The following is a 16,174-nucleotide window of genomic DNA, read 5'->3' as shown; positions in this document are numbered from 1 at the left end:
CCGCGGCCGGGCGGGCGGGCTCTGCGCAGCGCTGTACGGAGCGCCTGGCCTTGAGGTGCAGCGCCACCCAGAGGGGCCGCGGGGCCGGCTCGCTGGGGTTCGCTCTCGGCGTCCTCCTGCACGGCCAGGAGGGAGCGAGCGCTCCTCACGCACGCCCGGGCCGCGCGAGGCTGCTGTCCGCGCCCCCGGACCGTGCTGCTGGCCCCGCCGGGGCTGCGGGGCCGGGCCGGAGCGGCTGCTGTCCGCGGTGCTGAGCGGAGCGCCGGGAGCGCCGCGCCGCCGGGCTCCTCGGGGCGCTGGAAAGAGTCGTATCTCAGCGTGCCGCGGGAGGCTCGCTGACTTCATTGTCTGGCTCCTTCCCCTCGCGGGCCTCAGATTCTACAAGGTTGTAAATATTTCTGTTAAACCATGTCTGTTTATTCCAGACACACGCACTTCTGGAAAGCCAGAAGGGAAGGAATAAGGGTGTCAGGCATCCACCCGGTTGGGTCGTGCTTCACAGTGACTGATGGCTTAGGGGTTCTTTGTGTGGTCTTTCGTTGACTCTTTGTACTGCAGTCCTTCCACGACTTCCTTTGAACGTTTGTTTACGTTTATAAAGATGATTAGTTATAGATATATTATTATTTCTCATACTCTGCACTGAGCAAATGTCTTGCTCGATTGGTTGAAACCAGCTTTAAAATAATAGTCTAGATATGAGTAAAGGTCGTGTTAGCTAGGGCCATTAATATCTGTAAAGCTATGTTTAAAAACTGGCCTTTGTGCTGTCAGTGTTTTTGTTACACGTCTAGTTCCTAGAGAGTAAGTGTGCTCGACAAAGCAGTCGTCTTGGCTACTTAATGCTGTCAGTCGGACAGTTTCCTTTCCCAAACGAGCTTGTAAGTTTTTGCTTTTCCCTCGAGTCCTTCAGAAAGGACACAGCCCTGCTGCTCGTTGTGCTGCCCAGCCACTCCTGCACAGGATGAAATTCTCTGTCTCCATCGGGCTGTTTCCCCTCCTCTCTTCTCATTGCGGATTCCTCCCAGCCCCTTACGTGACATCTTTTTGAGAAGCGTTTGCTTTAGACATCTGCGTAGCTATTGTGGCATGCTGAAATACAGCACCGCGGTCACAACCACAAATGTTGGTCAAGCATATTCCGGAAGTGGGATGGAGTAACTCAGACATGGGCTTGTCAGGGGTACAAAAAGCTTGTTGTCTTGATGCTTCTGGTTTTAGCAAAGGGATGTCTGGTATAAAATCGTAATCTAATGGCAACACTGAGGGCAAGTCACAGGCATCCAGGTGTTCTGCTGCAGCGGTACCCGTGCCTCTGCCACCCTCTGGCGGGGAGGAGCGGGGCGAGCTGCGGGAGCCGCGGGCTGAGCCAGCGGGTCACATCAGACCCTCGGCACGGCGGAGGGGGGGACAGGGGGTGTTGCTAAGCTACAATTCACACGAACTCCGCCTGGCCCATTCGAGTCCCGCACCATGCTCAGGGGAGGGCCGGGCCCTCAGGGACGGCCGGGGCGGGTGTTCGGCCCCGTCGCCTCAGCGGTGCGCCGATGTGTGCGGTGCCTATTAGCACAGCTGGCGACCTCGGGTCAAGCCGGTGCTGTGTAGGGAAAGCCTCTGGCTCCGTCCGCGCGAGGGACTCAACGAGGGGCCGAACCGCTTGCCTGGGGTGCCGCCCCTGCCGTGGCTGGAGAGCCCCACCCGCCGCCCCGGGGCGAAGCAGAGCAGCGGCAGCAGCCGGGGCCGGTGGGCCGCCCTTCCCCGCCCCAGCCCGCCGCCCCAGCGGCCCCCAGCCCCCGTGCGGAGCGGCGCGGAGGCGGTGGCGGCAGTCCTGTGACTCATGCCTGCGTCGAAGCAGATCAACCGGCGATTCACGCTTTTAAAAAAGCAAATCCGAGCACTTCTGGAAAAAAAGGTCATCTCGCATTAAATTCCGCGGCGTGATTGGTATTCCGACGTCGTTTCTGGCAGAGTTTATAAGCGGCGGGTCGCTCCCAGGCTAGAGTCGCCCTGCCAACCTGGACTACGGCAATAAGAGTGTCCGATCGCCCCCTCGGTAAGTGTCCTCTAAACAGCATCCCATTTTTTTTTCAATCCTTTGGGAACATCTGGAGCATTTTTTCTCCCAAAAAATCGGTTTTGGTCGCTGTCGTATGAAAAGAGGAATAACGGGTTTTTTGATACAGCTACCGCCCTAGACACAGTGTTAACCTGTTACTTCACTTCTAGGCATTGTCTAGAAAATATCTTCTGCTTATGGCTGTTTTCTTTCTCGTCTTAAAAAATTTAAATGCCTGTTTTCCATTGAAATCATTGATCCGTTGCGTTTACACGCGGGTGTAAATCCACCCAGCAGTGGAAATGAATCGGTAGCTACCGGTTTGAAAAAAGCTGCTAACAAAGAAAGCATTCTTTCGTTACCGCGACCTTCATTTTCTTCGCAAGGGGAAGAAAATAAATCGCAGGTAGACGTGGGGACAAAGAGACGAGCTGGGCAGTGACCCGGCAATTCTCGATCAGCGACCCTGTATTGGTTATCGGAACGCCGTGTCCGCCAGGAAAGAGTTGAACATCTGGCGAGGAGCGAGGGCTGGTCCTGCACCTTCCTTTCCCCAGACAGACGTGCCTCTCCTGCCATTTGCGCCGCTAAAGCGAGCACGGGCACGGGAGATCGCTGGTTGGTGCTGGAGCACAGAGTGGCCCCGGTTTGCTGAAACATGTGTGTGCAAATACACATGTATGTGGCGCCTGTCATTGGACCTGGGCAAAACGCACCTTTGTGGTGGTGGGGTTTTATCTGTCAGTCTTTCCTGAATGCTTAGCCTGACGTGTGTTTGGTAAAGCCCAGAAGCGGGCTGTGTTTGGGACTGTAGGTCGTTTGGGCTGGTGATTTCGAAGCCCACTTTGCACGTTGGGTCTCCATTTGATGCGAGCCATATAACTGCTCTGCTCAGTGGCCGCCGATATAATTGCTATAGGCTTCATGCTCTGCTAAATCCGTCATTCCAGCGCGGGGGGTAGTGCCCTGGAATCTAACGAAGGGAAGATTTTGCTCTTCAGTCTGTCGAAGCATTTTCCCGGTTCGGCCGGTCCTGCCGCCGCCTCGGGACCTGCGCGGCTGCCGCCCGCTGGCGTCTGGACGGGACTCTGATGCGGTGCTCCAGGAGACTAGACTACTAAACCCGCTGTTCTTCCTTCCAGCAAATTCCTTGCTGCCCACCCCTCAGAGGAATATCGAGGAATACGAGCTCCGAGGGGGCTTTTCTGAAAGAATGGCTTCCTCCGCTCCCTCGTCCTCCAACGATGCTCCGGACCCCACCCCACCTAATCTGCGACCTACAAGTAGGTTTTAATATTTTCCTCGTTTTAAGTATTTTGGAGGCTTTCTCCATTTAGGCTCAGAAAGATCAGTTTCGAAACGAAATTATACATCTGTGAAGCCCTGTTCCGCGCCATTAAGCAAGGTGCGGAAAGTGGTCTACACAAAGAAACCATCTTCCTACTGGGAACAGGAGAGGTCGGTCCGTGGCGAGTAAAACGCTGTGAGGAAAAGCCCACCTTATCGACCAACGTTGTCTTTATCTTACAGCCACGTTTGAGAGATACAGACAATAAACTGACCTCCCAGGTGGACCAAAAAAAATCGGGATGTTGGAAGGGGTGCAGAGAAAACGAATCAGTTAAAGGGCGAAGTTACACCAGGGTATTAAAGCAGGTGTCTCCCAGCTACATTTTATAAATGCTAATTCTGCAGCTTCTTTTCAGCCTACGCTGAAGCCTGTAATCAAGCGAAATTTGGATGCTAATTGCAGCTTTTCAAAGCATTATATTCCTAATTGCTCTGAATTCGCCTTGAGTTACTGAGGTGTGAGTGGGAAGCAAAGACTGCTGCAGGTGGATAGAGAATCAGTTTATAGCCCTGCCAGTCAGTTCAGACCATCGCTTACAGGAAAAAAAAAATTAAAAACAAAACAATAAGAGGCTCGATGCTATGAAGCATCAGAGACAAAGAGCGGGCAACAGTAAGAAATGAGAGGTTGTCAGGGATAGCAGAGCGGGTAATAGCTTTTACCCTGAAAGAGCTACGAGACACGAGCATCGGAGTCATCATTGTCATTATTCTGAAACTGGAAAAAACGGGGAAGGGGGCGAACAGCAGCACTGGGTCTTGCTTCAGGTGCGCGTAGCAGGCGCCGCTGCCTTCGACTGAGGTGTCACTCGCAGAAGTCGAATTAATTGGCAACACGGCTAAAACAAAGATAACCGCTGGCGGCAGAATCCTGCCCTGCCCACACGGGCTCCCCGCCCCCGGGCACTGGCAGCGCCCCTGCCGAGCGGGCTCCTCCGCCCGGTCGGGAGCGCCGTGGCTCTTCTCCCGCTTCCCCCTCCCGAGAGTCAGGCCGCTGCCCTCCGTACTTGGGTGAGCCGTCCTCGTCCCGATTCCTCTGAAACCTTCTGTCCTGGCCCCCCCAACGCCAGGACAGCCACCCCCAGCCCCCGCTCGCCCTCTGGGGTCCATCGCTACCGGACTTGCGGCTGCCCCGTGCCGCGAGCGATGGACGGGAGAGGCTCAGTAGTGCCCGTGGCCGCGGCTGGTGCACCCTCCACCTCGGTCCTGGGCTTCGTTCTCCGCTTCCCGTGGGCTCGGTTGGGGCTGACCGATGCGTGTCTGAGCCACGACTCGAGGGGCTGGGAAGCAGCCTGTTCCCTCTGGGGGTGCGGTCCCAGTAGGGCCGTCGGCGGCCCGTCAGTCCGTCCGAGGCTCAATGATGCGAGTCCGATCATCTAGTCAAATACTATTTTTCACCCAATTAATTCCTGAACTCTTTTGTGACCCCATTTCACGCCACTTTATTTTAAGCTGCTACTTCCCTGGAGCCCCGCCAGTAAATGATGAAATGTCGGGTCCCGGGTGCCTTCTCCTCTCCTCTGGGCAGGCCAGCATGTCACCTCGCTGTCATCCGAGCCTCAGCTGCCCAGCGCCGCCGGGCTCGGAATCGGCCCTTTCTCACGGCGATGCAGCCGTGCGGGGCACCGGGGTGGGGCGCGGCGGCCGGACAACCCCGCCGCCCCAGGGGAACAACTCTGCTCTCTCTTCCAGCTTACGACTCGTGGTGCGGCGTGGCTCACGGGTGCACGAGGAAGATCGGGCTGAAGATATGCGGTAAGTGCGGCCATGCCTCCCCGTAGGACACCCCACACAGCCACGCATGACGGCGCGGCCGCCCCGGCGGGGGCAGCGCGGGCCGAGCGCCCCCCGCGGCCCCGCCTCGGCCGCCCCCTGCCGGCCGCAGGGCGGCTCCGCGGCCCCGGCCCCGCCGCCGCCGTGCCCTCCCGCGGGCTGGCCGTGGCCCAGGTTCTGTCCGCCGCGGGAGGGACGGCGGCGGCCCCGCTGCCCCTCCTGCCACACTCGAGGGTGCAGGCGCCGGGCGGTCCGGGCGAAGAAAGCGCAGGACCCGCCGGGGAGACCGGTGGGGAGGAAAAGCGGGGGCCGGGGGACCGGTTCGCCGCCTCTCACTGTCTGAAATTTTTCAACCTTATCTGACTAGAAAATACGGATCTCCTGGGGAAAAAAGATTAACGAGAGCCTTATTAAAGAGCAATTCGTCAGCTTGCTGTGCTGGTAAGATAGCGCTGGCAGCCAGTCAGCGCGCAAGCACATGAAATGCAGAAGGGAAACAAATGCACAATGAGATCGCAACGTTATAGCAAGAGATTCATTTGCAGATAACAAGCTGTCTTCCTTCTCTAGGTATCTCAGTAGCGCCTTCGCTTTCAGAGGCTAACAGTCAAATCTTCATATTCTGATGGGGAAATCATTCCGTTCTGCCCATCCCCTTACGCATAGAAATTATTTCCCCTTTCCCCCTCTGTCTCTTTTGGGGGGATAGGAAATATGTCGTGGGATAAACTAATCTTTTTTTCGATGCAAAGGAGTATTTAAACCTCTTTCCCTGATTGCTCAAGTCGAAGTTCATTCATTAAGCATTTTGTCACCTGGAAGTTTGAACGGGAAAAGAATCAGGATGCAAATGTTTAGCCCTGTGTCTGTGAGAGATTTCACTGGTAGCCGCTGGCGACGTTAACGAGTAGTCGCTTATTTCTATAAATAGCTCCTGATCTGGGTTTAATGGACCATTTCCCTACCAGTTCCCTCAGTGGCTGGAGCGATGGGCATTTTCACCATCATTTTAATTTAGCCCGGCAAGCAGAACTGATAAAGTAACGCGCATTTAGGCTTGCTCCGTGTTGCTAGACTACGGGGGTTAGAGAAGGACAACGCAGCTTCTCTCAGTGAGATCAAATACACTTGAAAATGAAATATCCCACCATTTTGGATTTGAGAAGGGCATAAGAGAGAGCGTAGTGAAGGCTTTGTGAAGGGAGTTCAAGACAAGCTGTATTTCTGGTTGTGGTTTGTTGCGCAGTTTTCCTTTGCTGGCTCTTTTCTGTTTTACATGAAAAATACATTCTGAATCATGAGTGATGCCGTTTTGGAATACACAGATTTGATCACAAGCACTGTTTTTGCTTGTATGAGTCCTCCCATTTGAATCGAACACCTTCACAAAGACATACAGGGAAGGTTGCCTATGGTAAATAGAGTGAGGTTGCCAAGAATCCTAATTAAACATGCTAAACGAGTTGACATTTGACTGTTGCAGGTGATACCTTCTTGTCCTTACCTTTCACAAAATATCATTCCGGACCCTAAATATTGTGTAGTCACAAAGGCACCTTGGAATTGTTCCTATTGTGTGTATCACACTGAAATCGATTAATTTTGAATGCAAACTTTAAATAAGGGTTGACCTCAGAGAAAAGGCAGGTCTTGAACAATGAGTTGGTTCTTCCATCTGAGTTGTATATTATGGGTTTGGCATTTTCAGTAATTACGTATCCAAGATGTATGTAATTTCTTCTTAAATAGCGGAGCGATTTAAGGATTAGCTTTTTTTTTCTTTTCTGGTTGAAAGCCACTGCCTGAAAAGAGCGTTGCCGCTACCACCACCCCCCACTCCTCCCGACCCCCTCCCCCTCCACTCTTCGTCTCTGCACATACCCACCTAAAAAAACCAACCAAAAAACAAAAAAAAAACCCCACCCACCAAACCCCTAACTCCTGTTTTAAGCGGTTTAATGAACTGTCACGGCCGCCAAAATATGGGCAGATTTCCCTCTGTATCTGGATTTGTATGCTACACTCCCACCATGGCAATTGTTATTGCTGAGACTGATCCTGTTAACATTTGGCACCAGCGGAATGTTCAACGTCGTAAAATTGCTCCGGTGCGTCTCCTGTTTGGCCTCGGCCAGCTGATGATTCCAAACCCAGTGAGCAACGCGGGACAGTGGGGCTTCCAGAGCAGCCATGCATTTAGAAACCGGGCTCGTCTCCGGAGTCCGTGGGATTTATGCTGCCAAGCATACTTTAGGTAGGTGGTGCTAAACACCCCGACCGCGGCGGGGTCCAGGATCTCGTGCAGCCGCCACCGACGTGCACCCCCGATGGCTGCGGTGCCGGCGGGACCCGGCAGCTCTGTCCCCGCCTCGCAAGATGTGTCCACCCGGGGCTGCGGTGCCGAGGAGGGCTCACACACCTGCCTTGTGCGAGGCCTGATGTGAAATCACGCTGAATTTGTGGTCACGTTGCGCACCGAGGTACTCCCTCGCCAATCTGATGCCATTCGGGTCTTGAAAACTCGGTCTCTTAAAGCGCATCGATGAAAATGCACCTGCGGAACGGACCTCCTGCTGAAAAAGGCTGCGCTCTCCGCTGCTCCAGAAGCAGCGCGGACACTATTTCGTACTTTGCCACTTGCTGGAAGTCTACACCGGCCTCGCTTTTCAAGCAGGATACAGATGAAAGGTCGGCTACAGTCATGCACTTCTCCCCGGCAGCGGAAGGAGCCTTCGAGGGCCGGCTGTTACGCTTCTCTGCTGACCGCGACGGCGCTGGGGAGCGTCCCACGCCCTTCCAGAGAGGGGCTCGGCAAACGAGATGGCCCGGCGGCTCCAGAGCGGGGACTGTCCGTGTCCTACGGGCTCCCCCTTACACAGAGTCTCCAGGTCCACGAGACACTGCCGTGGCCGAGGGACTTGAGCGAACGCACATTACCTACAGCCGGCTGGGCTGATAGCGGCCGACAGCGCGATCCTGCCTTCGGGCTTTTTCCGCCCTCTCATCCCCGCCCTCGAGCCTCCCGAGCGCGGCCGCGCAGCCCCGGGTCCCCACGCGGCGTGGGTTGACAGGCCCCGTGCGCGGCCGCTGCGAGCCCCAGCTGATCCCCAGCCGGCCTCGGGACACAGCGGGCCCGGGGAGCCTCCGCGGGGAAGAACGGCCGCAGAGTCGCTTGGGCAAGGACTGAGCTGCCTGCCGGCAGCGTCTGGTTAGATCAGACCCTTCAGCGATGCCACGGCCTCGCTGGACCCGGTGAGAGTTGCACTGGAGGCAACTGCAGCCTTTCTCTGTTACTGAAGCGGTGCTCCCTCCTTCCCCAGCGCCGGTTGCGCTAGGAGCTCGGCTGTCGAGGCAAGCGGAACGCGGCTGCTCCTGCAGGCGTCTCTTCTCACGGAACCCGTCCCACCTGAGCATCGCTACTGAGACCCTGAGAAAAAAGACGGGTGGGGGAAAAACAAAGCAAAATCAAGCTCCAAGACCTGGTAAAAGAGGATCCATAATTCCGATTAGACTGCACCTGCTTTGATATCAACTGCTCCTCCTAATGAGCAGGAAAATGGCACTAGCTGTTGCAGGAACTAATGATCGCTGCAAGAGCCATTAGAAGCAGTAACAACATAACCAAATATTACACACACACACACACATATATATATATATATATATGGACGGCTACTCTGAACTTATGCACGAAGAGAGTTTCCCTAACCCTTCCCTCTTTGTCTCATTCATAAAAGCATCACAGAAAAAGACTAATCAGTAGAAGATCAGAATTAAAAGGCAAAAAGTGAGGTGTTCACTGGAAGTATGGCTCCTACAAACTTACCTGTGAGTGACCCTCCTGGAAACTCATCTGGGTACCCAAATGATGCAGACGGGCCTGCCAGCCGAGTGCTCCTTTTCTGATAGCTCTTTCGTGACTGCCTGCCTGGCAACAGGGTCCGAGGCACAGGTACCGCGCCGGGAGCAATTGGCCCAGCAGCTCACTGTCGCTCGCTTTTCTCCCCCGACGTTCAACTCCTATGCCCGCCCAAGATGCAGGGGTCCAGTACGGGCAGGCGGTGGGGGCCTGACGGGAGGTGCCCACAGTCCCGGTCCGCCGTCACGGCTCCGGACAGCAGGGACACGTGGCCGGAGGGCGCTGAAGAGAAGCGGCGTCGGGGAACGTGAGTGAGCGAACTCAGGACGTTGTTTTTCCTCCCTGCTAAGCCCTCCTCTCTGGCGGATATCCCCAGCCGCAACGAGCTTTGTTTTCGATGTTGCTTGTTTTAAAAGCAAAGGAATAATAAAGGAGACTGGCGTCACCGTAGTGCCTCTTCCAAACATACAGGCACACTCGGTGCAACCCGGAAGGTCAAAATCCGACGCTGTCCTTAATAACAAAAAGCCCAACACTGTGCGTGTTTTAGTGGGCATCATAGATTTAATATATCAAATCCAGAAAATTGTTCTCCCTGCCTTGTTAAAGTAGGCAGATCTCATTACTCGCTGCGGACTCTGCACGGCTCCCGCCCCAACAATTCTTGGGGTGAGTGGGTTTATTATTGCCATGACATGTAACAGCAGCAGTTGTGTTCGGGTTCTGGGCACCAAAGATGCATTCCCGGTGAGAGCAGAGCTCTTAAAACCTCCGGGGATGATTACTGTTAGCATCAAAGCATCTTTTCAGGTGGAAAATACGCATCAGTACTTACTGATAATAGGAAGGTGGGGTTATATGAGTGCTACTGGTATCCTCAGAGCTCTAGCACTCTCAGGACGGATGCTCCAGAATGGCTGCTTGTTCTCATGCCTTTTGTGCGTGAGAGCACCACGAGGAGAACTGAAAATGGCCCTGATTTTAATCATACATCATTGCCCCTGTCTGCTAGGTCCATAAACTTCGCCTGCAGGCTGAAATAGCATTGACTCATCCTGAACTCTCTTCCAGTGGCTGATTACTGAAGTGGAATCTGTCTGATCGACTTAATAAGAATTTACCAGTGCACTAAATGACGAAATTTTGTTTTTTGCATGGCTGCGTTTTTGCAGTTGATGGCATTTTGAACTCTCCCTCCTGGAGGCAAATAATCCCCATAAATACCCTTATTCCTGACCTCATTAGTCAGATCTAGAGCCAACACCGCTTTTAACTGTTGTCTAGAGAGCTGCTTTAGATATTTCTAAACATGTTGGGAAGTGAGAAAACTCTGACCTGTGCACCTTGCAATAATAATGTAGGGTTCCTGCAAAGGACCAACAGCCTGGAAGACAAGGGCCGGATCGTCAGCTCTCTGAAGGAAAAGCAGTCCTCCAAGAGCCTGCTGGCATGCGAGAACAGTGAGAAGGAATCCAGGTTCCGGCGCACCGAGACAGACTTTTCCAATCTGTATGCCAGAGGTAAACACTTTACAGTTTCTCCTTGCTCCAGCTCAGGCATGTCCCTTAGTAGTCCTGCCCTCATCTCCCCTGGAAGTGCAGCCATGTTCAGATCGTGCTTTTCCTTGGTTGTTTTTGAGGGGAGCTCTCTGTCTGTGTTTTTTGGTGATGTATGCAAGCTGCCTGAGAAGCAGTTTTACATACTTTGGGCTGATCACCTGCAGCTCAGCTTCAGTGGTTCCAGGGGTTTCTCCAGATCCAGCATCCAGGAGGAGAGTAATTCTATGTTTTTATCCTCCTTAGTAAAATAGTAATGAAGCAGCCTTGTAGTAATGATTGCTGGTAGGGGGCCATTGCAAGAAGAGTCGGAAAGGGAAAGCAATCCCTTTGCGGGGCGGAGGTGGGGACGTTGCAAGGTAAGGGCAGGTGTGGATTTTGGGTACTTTTGGCCCACAGGAGGCGAGTGCCTCATACCACACAACCTTTGCGTGGCAGGGCATGCTCTTAGGCCGGGCACCTTGGAGGTACCTCTGCTGCTGCTGTGGGTGACCTAGGCTCGCCCTTCTCCATGGGGTGAGAGGGGCCGGGAGTCTGCCCGGCTGCAGCCAGGCAGTGCCGGGACCGCGGCTTCCAGGTCCTTGGAATGCTGCAGGCAGCCGAGGCTGGTTCATCTCTGCTTCTCTCTCCCAAAGCAAGTGCTGACAGCTGGTTTGCCCCACAGATTTGTTGCCCTCCAAGAATGGTGAGGAGCAGACCATGCAGTTTCTGCTGGAGGTTGTGGACATCCTCCTCAATTACGTGAGGAAGACTTTTGACAGATCCACCAAAGTGCTGGACTTCCACCACCCACACCAGCTCCTGGAGGGCATGGAGGGCTTCAACCTAGAGCTTTCGGACAACCCTGAGTCCCTGGAGCAGATTCTGGTGGATTGTCGGGACACACTGAAATACGGAGTGAGGACAGGTAGGTTTTTGTACACTACTCTGTTGCGAGTCCCTCCTGGGACTTTTCTCAGGCTCACGGTGAAGAGAGCTTGACAGCTCACGGAGGTAAGCCCACACCCTCTCTACACCCGTGACTGTGCCTGCGTACAGACTTGGCTCCAGGGCTGGCTGCAGGCGCTGGAAATGTTTCTGCTCAGAAACTTCATTTATTGATGACCATCCGTCCCTGCCAGGTAGGGCTCAGTGCTGTTTTTAGACCACAGAAACAAGTTTTAAAGACGTAATCTCTTTCACTTGATGAAACGCGAGCTGTCTGTATCTCCGGGGAGCAATATCATTAGGTAAATGAGGGCATAAATGACACAGAATTTGCAATATTTCTTCTTTATGTTCATCAAACGTTTAATGAAAAAGAGACTGAATCCTAGGAATCATCAATAAAGGAACCCTGTGGATTTCAGCCCATTACCCAGAAGCCCCGCCCATCCAGGTCCTTCTGAATCAGACAGAAATCCCGGGTTGTAATCACTTATTTGACTGGGTGAGCTGCAGCCAGGCTCTACAGCAAAGTCAATGCTCTCTCGGGCTGTTTGGCCTGAATTGTTTTAGATTAGATCCACAGGAATCTTGGCTGGCAACTAGCCCTGACTGCCGTACGTACCCAAGCGGGTCAGGAACTGGAGCGGTAATGGAGCGCGCCGAGTTTCCTGTCCCCACCCTTGCTCCAGCGTTTCAGAGCTGCTGAGCTCTGCCTGGCCGGCTGCCCTCTTCGGCACGGCTCGGCATGGCTCGGTTCGACTGCAGCGGTCGGCGAGCTCCCCGCGGAGCCGGAGGGCGGGAGCTCGGGCCGGGGGCTGTTTCCCGGCGCTCTCCGGCTGGCAGCTGCGAGCCACGGCTCCTGAAGGACGGGCCGCAGCTTTCTGCTGTGCTTAGTTTTGGAGCTGTGAAGACCCAGTGCCGTGTATTCAAGGAAAAAAATCTTGACAACAGATGTGGCGGGTAGTGTTCTGTCCTTTTTCCTACTTACATGATGGTTTGATCGATTCAGTGGAGTCAGGAGTATACTTTGATTTTTGTACTCTTAATCAAAGGGGAGAGTGTTTCACTCCCAAACGCGTGGGGTGTTGGACAGGTGGCCTGAGGTTAAGTCAGAGTGGCTGAGCTCTGTATGCTTGCACCATTATTCTGCTATTTATTGTGCCGCAAGTCGTGCAGCCTCCTCCCCTCACCCCGACCTCCCCTGGAGCTTCTGTGGGTCAGCAGGACGTGTCCCCAGGACCTGAGGGGCAGGTATCCGACCGGACACAAGCTCTGTTCAAAGCGGTGCCTGGTGCAGCTTTAAAGTGCTGCTCGGATCGCCTGAGTGCCCAGGACACGCATTCTGCTGCGGGCTCCTGGGGCTCGCATTCTCTCTCAAGCTCCCTTCAAAGTCACCGGGTCTGAATCTGCAGCCCAGCCTTAGGAGATCATGGGCTCATTAACAGCTATGGGAGGTCAGCGAAATGTCGCTGAAGATAGCTTGCCAGTCAGTGTGTCCTGGAAAGGGAGAGAAGTGCTGATTTGTGAAGCAAGCAGCTAAGCCGCGGAGATATTTCTGGGCTCTAGCCCCGAGCCGTGAGTTCCCCGGGCGGGAGCAGCCCGGCTGCAGCGTGTCCTCCTCAGGAAGCGTCGCGATGTGGCAGCGCCTCCAAAAGATTTCTGCTGACATCGCTCGGGGCAGAATCGCATTTGTTTCTTCATGTCAAAAGATGCTGATGTTCCTCGTGTTGAACCGAATCCGACGTGACAGGGTCCCCTCCAGGCGTCAAGAGCTGACCTCTCCTCTGGGGCCGTCCCCAGTATGCTATCTGCGTGTCCTTCTCCAGAGAGCAGAGAGGTCTAAATCATGGCACCTCCCACCTCCCCTCAGCGCCCGATACCAGTTGTTAGGAATTTCCTCTCTTCGTGCTAGAAAAGTAGGTCCCCAAGAGTCGGGATTGTTGCTTATGAAAGCAACTTCTGGTGAAACACAGGGATGTGATTTACTTCCGTTCAACAGTAAACTGTTTAAGGAGGTGAATTCTAGCTTATAAACCATGTGGGGAAAGGGCCCGAGTCGAGGGCCTCTTGCGGGGCCCTGTCCCTCCTCTGCAGCGCTGGGACATTGCTGCCGAGACCCCGCAAAACGTCTCTCCCGTGAGACGGGAAGAGACGGGCTCCTCCGCAGCCCTGCGTCACTCCTGCAGCCGCAGTTCAAGCGCCTGAGCCTTCCTCTTTTCCTCCATTGAAATGCAAATAGCCCCGGTACCTGGGGGTTGTTACTGCCAGAAGGGTGACCCCCACCGTGTACTCCTCTCCCGAGCTCACAGCACGGCAGAGGTCGGAAGAAGGCTCTGGAAATGGGCTAGCCCAAGCACCTGCGGAGGTCCCGGGGGTGTTTACAGCCACAGTCGATTCTGAGGTTCTCTTTTAAAAGCAAATTATTAATACAGGATCTCCCATCCGAAGCATTTTTTCAAGTTTGTAATAAGACACCCGTGAATGTTGGCCGTCTCCCCATAAGCAGGACTTGCTTTGAGAACTTTGCTGCAAATATTCTGAGTACAAACCTGTGATTTGTGTCAGAAAAGGTGGATAGTTTAAATTTGAAACCTGAGACATACCGGTGGAGTTTGTTCTAAGTTGCTCTCAATTCTCTTTTCAGGTCACCCTCGCTTTTTCAATCAGCTGTCCACAGGACTGGACATTATTGGTTTGGCTGGGGAATGGCTGACATCAACTGCTAACACAAACATGTAAGCAGTGTCTTGTCACCAGTGTCTGGGACTGGTGCTTACACAGGCTGCCATGTATGTATCATGGTAGATAGGTATTGTCACAGATATGAATAATTTTCATTTTTAAATGATGAATGTTCCATCTTCCAGAAAAATGCCTCATGTTTTTCTAAATGTGTCGGTAAGACAATGAAAATAATTACATAAAACTGAACAGTTTTATGTTTCTTATAAATAGAAATGCAAATATCTGAGAGCACATGGTAAGTAAAACATGATTTTTAATATAATAGCATGAAATTACTTTTTTTGGACCAATCTTCTCTATGTTTTTCTTTTTTTAAAAAAGCTTTGTCTCTAGAGTGAACAGGTCTACAGCTATCCACATGTTAACACTAGAACACAAGATATGGAAAAAATTATTTTCTTCTCTACTGTTGACTTCAGGGATAGTAGGCTTGAAGCAATACCTTTTGTTCATGTAATAGTAAAGAACTGGTTTCTGGGTGGCTTCAAAATGATTAAAAATGTTACGCTGAAAAATAATTTTATGCTAATGAAGGAATTAGTCTAAGATTAATAAAGTCATGTGTAAATGAATAAAGGGAAGTATAAAAAAGTAAAATTTGACATCTAAATGCATCAAATAAGAAACTTTTCCTAATTTTTCTTGACCTCAGAGTTAATGAGAGGTAAATGTCAGTGTAAGCTATTATGATGAATTTTTTCATCAGAATGCAATTAACAAAAAAACCCCAAAAAACCAACACTAAACAAAAACATCCACAAAAACAATACATGTTTTAATTATTAAACAAGTATAGTAAAGCTTTAAAGTGCTTTGAGGTGCCTTTTTAGCAGCACAATTAAAAGTGAAAACAATTCTGATCACATTTCTAAATAAAACTTTGCTTAAAGGTTGTTTCTCTGTGACCAATATATCAGTGTCACTTTTCCCAAGCCCATTTGACTAACTTAGTTATCCCAGTTTAGTTACCCTTTTGTAATCAGTGAAATTACACAAATCTGATAAGACAAAAGAATTTACCTCTGTGGCAAACTGTGACAGGATAAAGAAGTATTGGCATCATTAATATTGCACTCATTTAGTCAGTTCTTAAAGAGTAACTTTTTAATTGATGTTTTCCCTTTTTTTTGAAAGTAAGCTGTTAAATAGCTAGTTTCTCAACCATTTGTGCTTTAAAAAAGAATGTATCTTGAAAATACTTCTCTGTGAACATGAAAACTTAGTATCTATTTGTTAGCATGAGGCTTAGTGTGCCCTTTTTTTCAGAAAAGCAAAGTCAACGTGGTGTACTTTCAAGTAACACAGTAATTGCAAATAAGGTTAAAGCAAGATGTTTGTGAAATATGATTCAAAGACTGACAGAGAAGGTTATTTAAAAGAACCAAATCACCTCTGTGAGCTCTGGGGAACATAGTATTTGTTTGTTTTGAGCAGTGTTCCAGGTCACCAGAACAGATTTTGACCTTTACCTAGAAACCGTTCCAACCTATTACAGTTACATGAGCACATAACACAAAAGCAACCATAACATTGAATTATAGTGGGGATGTTTTTCATATGCTATTTTTTCTTTTCTACAGATAAACAATACTTAAAATATTTATGAACAATTAAAAGTATGTGTTTTCTTTTGTAGATGAGTTTTGAGTAATCAAAACATCTGTACTCCCTTAAAATTTTAAATTATCATTAGGAAATGTTACTTAAGTGTCACTGTGAAGATAATATATAAAAATAAACATAATAAGCTTTCCCCATTGACTTGGAAATAATGTATCAATGTGCTATTCATAGCTCAATCTCTAATCATGAGACCTTCAGCATGGGAATTTCAGAATTTCATTATTCATCCAGTTCTGTAACACAGGGCATTCTGTCACAATGCAGCAGCCAACAGAGGCTAAAAAT

General features: G+C 51.4%; 1 protein-coding gene across 2 annotated transcripts in view; it reads left to right on the top strand.

Moving 5' to 3' along the window:
• The first annotated feature begins 1,739 nt into the window (after positions 1-1,739).
• Positions 1,740-16,174, top strand: part of GAD1 (glutamate decarboxylase 1) — a 35,008-nt gene continuing 20,573 nt past the window's right edge. The window contains exons 1-6 of one of the 2 annotated variants that reach the window (XM_030952241.1): positions 1,740-2,053; positions 3,199-3,339; positions 5,099-5,161; positions 10,400-10,558; positions 11,259-11,501; positions 14,166-14,256. In XM_030952241.1, the coding sequence (XP_030808101.1) occupies positions 3,270-3,339; positions 5,099-5,161; positions 10,400-10,558; positions 11,259-11,501; positions 14,166-14,256 (626 nt within the window). In that variant the 5' untranslated portion in view covers positions 1,740-2,053; positions 3,199-3,269. Of the gene's footprint in view, positions 2,054-2,502; positions 3,340-5,098; positions 5,162-10,399; positions 10,559-11,258; positions 11,502-14,165; positions 14,257-16,174 lie in introns of those variants that run through there. The other variant, XM_030952242.1, reaches the window with a different exon arrangement.

The sequence above is a fragment of the Camarhynchus parvulus genome, chromosome 7, assembly GCF_901933205.1.
Source record: "Camarhynchus parvulus chromosome 7, STF_HiC, whole genome shotgun sequence".
Classification (NCBI taxonomy): Eukaryota; Metazoa; Chordata; class Aves; order Passeriformes; family Thraupidae; genus Camarhynchus; species Camarhynchus parvulus.
The sequence above is the reverse complement of the archived record's forward strand: the minus strand, read 5'-3'. Positions and strand labels throughout refer to the sequence as shown.